This window comes from Capsicum annuum, chromosome 2, assembly GCF_002878395.1.
Source record: "Capsicum annuum cultivar UCD-10X-F1 chromosome 2, UCD10Xv1.1, whole genome shotgun sequence".
NCBI classification, from domain to species: Eukaryota; Viridiplantae; Streptophyta; class Magnoliopsida; order Solanales; family Solanaceae; genus Capsicum; species Capsicum annuum.
Window position 1 is genome coordinate 122,787,521 of NC_061112.1, and position 9,304 is coordinate 122,796,824.

Consider the following 9,304-nt stretch of genomic DNA (forward strand, 5'->3'; position numbering starts at 1 on the left):
AATGAGTTGATTTTTTTTTTTTTTAAATATGGCATGCATCACGATGAATATATAATAGCTCGTACTAAAATAAAACTTCAGCCTAAAGCGAAAGGAAACTTAAGTTAAAAGTTGCAATATTCAACTTCGTATAAACTACTTTCTATGTAGGAATATAGCTAGAATTAATTGAAAAGTTAAAAAAAGTAGTGAAAATATAAAATGTAAGAATGTGTTGATCGAGTTGACTTTTTTTTGGTATAAGTATATAGCTCCTGAATTATTGCATGAGCTAATTATGTTCATACGTGTCATTGATTGTCACAAAATCTTAAATCATTCATGTGAGATATTCATTGGAAGTGGTGCTAAGCACGTACAAATTGAAAATTTTCTCTATTTTGATCTTCTTATTGTTTATAGATTTTCTGTATGATGGAAAGATTGATTTGTTCCTTATATAGCTTTGAAAAGTATTAGTCTATGAGGGTGTTCTTTAACTATATATAAAAATAAAATCGGATGCACATTTTGAAATTAATTGCAGAATTATTTGAAATACCATTTTGTGTGTGAATTGTATCACCATTCACCATCACCCTCTCCATCTTCAGTTGTTTCTTATATAGTCCAATTTTGCAATACATAACTTGCTTCCTTTTCTCATTCTCCTTAAATGGCTTGTTCTGCAAAGATATTTTTCACAGTAATATTTCTAGTGTTGAACATAAAAACATTAGTTGAAGGGGCACCACAAGTACCATGCTACTTCATATTTGGAGACTCATTACTTGATAATGGCAATAACAATGAGCTTAACACAACTGCAAAAGCTAACTACTCACCTTATGGTGTGGACTTTCGTGATGGTTGTCCTACAGGCCGATTCACCAATGGCCGCAACACGGCTGACATCTTAGGTCCATCTTAATTAAGTCTTTACTTAATTAATTTCCAATTCTCTAATTAATTTTTCTTTCCTTGATTATATGACCTTGAACATGCAATCCTCATTTCATTGTTAGTTTTGAGTTGAGTTAGGTATAAGGTTTATTTTTATAACATGGTATACATACATCAAAGCCATATATACAGCTTGTTGTTATGCCTTCTAATGTGATATTCCACACACTGGAACCGTTTAGTCCTGGGTGTATTGGTGATTGATGTCCCCTACATTCAGTGGTGGAGCCAGGATTGACACCAAGGGGGTTCACAAGTGAACATACAAACTAACCGAAGGGGGTTCAATATCTACTATCTATTCATAAAAAATAATTTTAACCATGTATATATAGTACAATTTTCTGTCGAAGGGGGTTCGGATGAACCCCCTACCTAATATGTAGATCCGCCACTGCCTACATTGTGAATGAATAGAATGATGTCTCTCCTTATAAATGCAATCTCACCTCATGACCTATCTTTCTGGATTGATTTAGATCCAAAATTAACCGTTGATCTTCTTTAGTGCATTTCCAGACAATTGACTTGATTTTTCTCCATGTTTGCAGCGGAACTCCTGGGATTTGATCACTATATTCCCCCTTTTGCAAGTGCAAAAGATAGTGACATCTTAGAAGGTGTAAATTATGCATCTGGTTCAGCTGGAATTCGCAATGACAGTGGAAGTCATCTTGTAAGTGTGGTTTCTTATACACATGCTATACATTTCGTGCATCCAATGCAAAAATGTCTAGTAAATGAGAAAAAATATAAGGAGTTTACTTGTATATAGGTGACTAATTATTATTTATTGATTTTTTTTTCAGGGTGATCGGATTTACTTGGGCAGACAACTAGAGAATCATCAAGCAACAATTTCTGGTATTGCTAATTTACTGGGGAATACAACTTCAGCTAAAAAACACTTGAATAAGTGCCTCTTCATAGTGGGAATAGGGAGTAATGACTACATCAACAACTACTTATTGCCTGAAATATATCCCTCAAGTCATTTATATACACCAATCCAATATGCAACTGCTTTGATAGATCAATATTCACAACATCTGAGGGTAAGTTAGAATTTATTATTTTATTTATTGATTTATTGTTGTTCCTGATTATATTCATAAGTAATTAGGTTAAAAGAAATCGGAGATCATACGTAATTAAGTTAAAAGAAATCAGAGATGATAATAAGGTTATCCTCCTTCTAGGAAACCAAATCTTAATTTTCCTAATAGAGCTTCAATCTATGAATAATTTTAAATCATAGTAACATTGAGAGGTAAATTTAATCACCATGAAGTTCATTTCATATTGTGCTCGGATAATGATAAGGAAGAATATGAGATGCATGATTTGCAAACATAATAAAATCTAGCAGACGGTAAAATTGAGTAATTTGACATTGTATGGGGGTATTTGCACATTTTTCTTACAAATAATGATGAAAACAAATTGAGCTTTTAACTCACTTTATCACTTAGCTCAATTAGGAGTTTCTTTTCACTTGGGTGTGTCTGGTACGAAGGAAACATTTTTTCGAGGAATGTTTTCCAATTTTATCATGTCTGGTTGGTTTAAAGATTTTGAAAAATAGTTTCCAGTTTTTCTACTCAAAATTTAAGGAAAATAATATCCTTACATATATTATGGAAAACATTTTCTAAAACTTACTTTCAATCTTGCCACTCGACTCCCAACCCCGATCAGAGTCCTCGATTCTGACTTCCGACCTTGACCCCAGCCTCGACCCCGACCAGAGTCCTAGCTTCTGATTCTCGACCTTAACCTGATCCCCGATCCCAACATCATGTCTTGACTGTCAATACCAACCTCGATCCAACTTCAACTCCCGACCCGGACTCGGGTAGGATCGGGTTCCGGATTTCAGGTGAGAGTGGGGAGTCATTGTCAGGATAGACATACGGGTCTCGGATCGAGGTCGTATCTCGGCTCCTGGGTCGTCAAAATATTTGCCTAGATTATATATATATATGTTGTTGGGATAATATTTTTTCTATAATAACCAAATACGGTAGATAAGTAAGAAAACCACTTATTTTCCAAAAAAATTATTTCTAGGAAAACATTTTCCTTCATACCAAACACCCCCTTACTCTATTTTTGTCTTTTTCACATTGAAATTTTCTTATAAAGGTCTAATTTCTAGTATAGCTAATAATGCTACTCTTTGATTGATGTCATGTCTCAACTCTAGACTTTATATGAAGATGGAGCAAGGAAAGTTGCCCTATTTGGACTAGGCCAAATAGGCTGCATTCCAGCAGAGATGAAAAAACATAATACACGTATATGTGTGGGTTCAACAAATAATGCAATTCAACAATTCAACAGCAAGCTAAAGTCTCTTGTGGATGATCTTAATACAAATTTTCCAGACGCAAAATTCACATATATAAACATGTACAGCATTTCATCCATCATTGGTATGTACTCAATTAACAACATTATTTTTCCTTTCGATCTTTATTGTGCTATATGAAATTAATTGGATTGACTATATTTTACTTGTCTTATTTCAGCTCCCCTTAGTGTGTTTAATCGTCCATGCTGTAAAGTTTTGGAAACCATGCCTGAAGGACAATGTGTTCCTGCAGAAACTCCATGCTCTCTTAGGGGGATTTATCTTTTCTACGATGATTTTCATCCCACGGAGATTGCCAATAGAATCGCGACTAACAGAGCTTATAATGCGCTTCTATCGTCTGATGCATATCCTATGGATATACGTCACTTGGTCATGAAGAACAATATTGTGTATGACGAGTAACGTTCATGTGTTTAATTCACCATTTGATTAGTGTATTAATTTTTTACTTATGATCTGCCAATTTAAGAATTTTTCTGATTTTGCTTTGATTTATTGTACACCTACTAATATATGTAGCTCTCAGTCTTGGAATAATATAACAAGGGGATTTCTCCATTTTCTTTACATTTTACAATTTCTTATAAGCCATCAATGTCAATTGAAAAGTTTGTTCTTACTGATTGGAGAATCGCATGTGCGAGCACATGCCTAGGGGCTAGTTTGATTATATATACACAAACGTAGCATATAACCAATTTAATCATACAAGTTACACCAAGAGTTTCCTTCTTACGCTAGAGTCAATAGATTAAAAGGTACCAATGTTTGTTAAAAGGGTCAGCTAGCACATAGAATAGTCTATGCGTATTATATTGTAGAAAGAAAGTCTTTTCCCCTTCCTTTATCTGTGTGCTTTCTGGTCTTCGTCCTCCCATGTTTATCTTCTTAGTTTCCTGTTAGGACTAGTGTTACTCGTTATTTTATGAAATGGTGTCTTTAGTGAAAGGTTATGTCTTTTATGAAAAAAGATGTGTTCAAAATGATTTAAGTTTTACAGTTGAGATACTTTCCCCAAAGTTTTCTTCTTCAAAAAAAACAATCAAGTTCAAGTTCTTGTTTTCCAATAGGGTTATCTTCACTATTTGCGTAGTGCAGAAATCCATAGGCTTGTCATATTCACTAAAACTATTTGCGTTAAATTTCATAGCAATCTCGCAGAGGAGAGGGAGCAAATATCGTTTTTAGGAAAGCGTTTTAAGCGTATTTCAAGCTTTTAACTCTGTGTTCGTTGTTCAGGTTATTAAGTCTTCATTTTAGTGTTGTTTCTTCATATAATTCTTGTGTTCATAAAACATATTTTCCAACAATCTAAAATCTAAAAATGATATTTGATCACGAAAAACGTGGTGATTAGCGTGGAGTATGCATCATAATTGCTATCAATTAAGTATTTAATTATCTGGTTAGAATGAAGATATTAAGCAGCAAGTGGAAGAATTCAACAACGAAGAAAGGGAAATCATGAGAAGTTTGATTGTTTGATGAAGTATTTGTTCGAAGGTTTACTGTTGGCATTAAAAGACAAAAGTGCCGTATAGCATTAAAAGAGATGCAAATACGTTTTCTTTTCTGAAAGCTGCAACTAATTATGGTTGCAATAGTTGAGATTTCATTAATTACTTGATTATTTGTGTGGGATTACGAGGTTTCAATAATGATTTCAAGAGCTCCATGAATTATTGGAAACAATGAAATTTTCGTGGAGAAAAGATTTGCAGATTCGACATCAAAAATTCGTCCGTCACCATCAACGTAACTTACTTCTCTTTCTCATTTTTCTTAGATTAAATGGGTGGTTGGGCCAAGATATTTTTCACAATAATATTTCTAGTGTTGAACATGAAAACATTAGTTGAAGGTGCACCACAAGTACTACCATGCTACTTCATATTTGGAAACTCATTACTTGATAATGGGAACAACAATGGGCTTTACACATTGGTAAAGGCGAATTACGCACCTTATGGTGTGGACTTTCGTGAGGGTCGTCCTACAGGCCGATTCACCAATGGCCGCAACACGGCTGACTTCCTAGGTCAATCTTAATTAAGCCTTTACTTAGTTTCCATTTCTCTAATTAATGTTTCTTTAAATGATCGGATATTTAATGAATAGAATGTTGTCTCTCCTTATAAAGCAAGTCGACCTGAGGCAAGTCTCACCTCATGACCTATCTTTCTGGATTGATTTAGATTCAAAATTCATTGTATCCAGATAATTGAATTGATTTTTCTCCATGTTTGCAGCGGAACTCCTGGGATTTAATCACTACATTCCCCCATTTGCAAGTGCAAAAGATAGTGACATCTTAGAAGGTGTAAATTATGCATCTGGCTTAGCAGGTGTCACACCCCTTTTTTAATCGAAAATAATTCCTTTAAAGTTCGAAAGGATTTTTTATTATTGAGTGACAAAAAATGAAAATTTATTTCGAAAAAAGATTATTTATATTTAAACTCAGAGTCTCCACTTGATATAATTCGGTGTGCTAAGTCACCTTTAGAAAATCCTTTTCGAAATGATTTGACTCTTTAAAAAACTGGTTTGCGAACAAAGATTCCGGCTAAGGAATTCTGTTGATCGAGGGGAAGGTGTTAGGCACCCCTCGATCCCGTGGTTCGACCACGGTCGCTTGGTGAGCATATCGGCTAATTAGACATTACAAATGTATAAACCACATAAACATACATCCAAACACATGAAACAAAATAAATCCAAAATATAGTGTTCAGTCCTACAGTCCAAAATAAATAAAAATGCGAAAATAAATTCTAATTAACCTACACTAATCCTAACTACGCTCCCGTGCTTTACCCGATGCCTCGGGCCTTCATCACGAACGTCTTCCGCCAACACAATATGTCGGGGCATTCCCCGGTGAATAAATACAATGCGTCTCGGGGCATTCCCTGACTAAACGAATACATTTTTCAAATGCGAGAAAGACAAACCATTCCTAAAACATTCCAAGCACTCAAACAATCCATAAGTTCTAAATATACCTACCCAAGCCTACTATTTGCCTGTGCTTTAGCCGGTCTTATCATGATACTACCGAATTCATCTACATCATCAATACATCAAAATTAATCAATATTCACTGTTATTAATGTCTCAATTCCCGCCCCAAATTCAACTCAAGGTTCCAACGTAACAATTCACAATTACTTTTTAACAATCCATAACCAATATCGATGACATCAAATGACAAATCAAAATCACCAAAACAGTCATATCATATCATACTTCACACATATCAAACAAGTATAATGAAATAGAAATGAGAAAAGATAGAATTGGACCTCCGATCACGCTTTCAAAATCAATGTATTATTCTAATTAAAACTGAGAGAATCCCCGTCCAAAACCTCGAATCGAACCTAAATCCGAATCAACGCAAACTCACCAACTCGATTGAACCCAAAACCGCACAATCCAAAATAACAATCTCAAATCAAAACCCCCAAAAATCTGAATCGAATCTGGACCAAAAACCAATGTTTGCGACTTTGTTCATAATACTATTCACATCAACGGGGTTACGGGTTTAGTCGGCAAAAGGCGTGGTCATTGGGCTGGACTGTTGCGACTGCAACGGAGCTCGACAAGCCTCAACAGTGATGGGGTGATCGGGTTTTATGATTTTGATGAAGGTGGAGATGATATTTGTATCGCCGGAGTTTCGACGAGCTCCAACAGTTACGGACAGACGGAGTATGGTTCAGATCTTAGTCAAAAATGGCGATTCCTGGTGAGATTTCACCAGAACCAACACCCCCACCTTCGTTTCTCTCTCTCTCACTTACACTCAGATTTTTATCGTTTTCCTCCCAACTTTATCATACTCTCTCGCTCAATCCTCTTTCTTCTTTTCTCTCTCTCGTTCAGTTGCTCTCTCTCATCTCTCTCGTGTTACTGTGTACGTGAGTGTGTATTCTTAATTATATCTAAATGGGGAATTTCAGTGAGTGTATTCGGTGAGGATCAGTGATTCCTCCTGGTGGAGAAGATGATTTTTGTGTGTATGTGTTTTGGGGTCTTCTCTGGTATTGATGGATGGTCCCCTCGTATTGTTACTATGAGTGTCCCTATACGTATATGAGAGAGTGTGCATATGAGTGGAATGGAAATTTCGTGTCTATGGGTATTGCTCTGAATGGAGAGGATCTTGTGTGCCTATGTATTTTGTGTCCACCCATTCCCTGTGGGCCCCTTTTTATTCCTTTTGTTCTGTTTTGGTTAAAAGGAACAAACAACAAAAAAAATTGGGGGGGGAGAGGGGGGGGGGCTGCTTAGAGGGTGAGGTTGGGTAAGGGGTAGTGAGGTGGTTTATTTTGATTAGGTAGGTTGTTAGGATGAGGTGTAAAGGGGGTTAGGATAGGATAAAATTTGTTAGGTAGTTTGTTAGGGAATTTGTTTCAAGTTGTTATTTTTTGTATTTTTGCGGGATATAATTACATGGGTGTATGATAAAGTAAAACTGGGTAAAAACGATATCGGGGAGGGACGAAATTAGGTGTCTACATCATGCCCCCTTTGAATGTAAACATGAAGGGTTTTCAGACAAAGAAGTAGACAATGAGACAGAATTTTGTCCCGACCATTATTCAAAGAAAGAAACAGAAAGAAGAAGAACAACCAAATTCTGAATTAAGCCATTCTACCCACCCAAGTTATGGAGGAATGAAGTGACGGTGTCTCAAAGGATTGGAAGGAAATGGACTATACCGAGTTGGAGAGTCGAGTGAGGTTCCATCGAGGTTCCGTTCCGCGGTTCTGTCATCACATCAAAATGAAAATTACAAGTTAAAACATAAATGAAATTATAAAATCCTATCTATACAGCTTCTATTGGACTTCTGACTTAAGTTTCATCACCCTATTCTTCAGGCGGGCTCCTGACTTGCAATTTCATCACTTGTTGCTTGGTCTTCAATTGTTTCACCTTATTGCTTAACTTTCCATTTATTCGCCCTGTGCTTCGAGTGGGCTCCTGACTTGCCATTTCATCACCCTGTTATTCAGGCGGGCTCCTATCTTGCAATTTCATCGCCCTGTTCTTCAGGCGGGCTCCTGACTTGCAATTTCATCACCCTGTTCTTCAGGCGGGCTCCTGACTTGCTATTTCATCAATCTGTTAACTTTCGACTTTTCACCTTGTTGCTTGACTTTCAACTTCTTCACTTTGTTTCTTGACTTTTCATTTCTTCACTCTGTTCTCCAGGAGGGCTCCTGAAATCACATCAAAACTGAAAAGAAAATTATCCCAAACAAAGATTATTATAAAGAGATTTAATTTGACAGAAAAGTGAAATTCCAACACAAGAATTAAATTTTGCCCCAGTTTACCATCAAAGGACTTTTGCGAAAGTCACATCATTATAGGAATCAAGGAGAATGACTCGACTAAAAGGTACGTCTTATAGGAATCAAATGAAATGACTCGACTAAAAGGTACGTATTCTAGGGGTCAAGGGGGATGACTCGACTAAAAGGTACGTCTTATAGGAATCCAGAAAAATGATTCGACTAAAAGGTACATCTTCTAGGGGTCAATGGAAATGACTTGACTAAAATGTACGTCTTATAGGAATCCAGGGAAATGACTCAACTAAAAGGTACGTATTCTAGGGGTCAAGGGAAATGACTCGACTAAAAGATACGTCTTATAGGAATCAAAGGGAGATGACTCGACTAAAAGGTACGCCTTATAGGAATCAAGGGGGATGACTCAACTAAAAGATACGTCTTCTAGGAATCACAGAGAATGACTCGACTAAAAGGTACGTCTTATAGGAATCAAGGGAGATGACTTGACTAAAAGGTATGTCTTCTAGGGGTCAAGGGACATGACTCGACTAAAAGGTACGTCTTATAAGAATCAAGGGAGATGACTCGACTAAAAGGTATGTCTTATAGGAATCAAGGGATATGACTCGACTAAAAGGTACATCTTATAGGAATCAAGGGAGATGACTCAAC

The 9,304-nt window shown here is 36.3% G+C and overlaps 1 protein-coding gene and 1 pseudogene across 1 annotated transcript; both read left to right on the top strand.

Annotated features, from left to right (window-relative positions):
* Nucleotides 1-655: 655 nt before the first annotated feature.
* LOC107858096 (GDSL esterase/lipase At1g29670-like) lies at nt 656-3,721 on the top strand. Its single transcript, XM_016702823.2, has 5 exons — nt 656-899; nt 1,494-1,618; nt 1,752-1,997; nt 3,149-3,377; nt 3,474-3,721. Exons 1-5 carry the CDS (start codon nt 656-658, stop codon nt 3,719-3,721), a joined length of 1,092 nt encoding a protein of 363 aa, XP_016558309.2.
* A 1,389-nt stretch (nt 3,722-5,110) lies between these two features.
* Nucleotides 5,111-9,304, top strand: part of LOC107858095 — a 13,674-nt pseudogene continuing 9,480 nt past the window's right edge.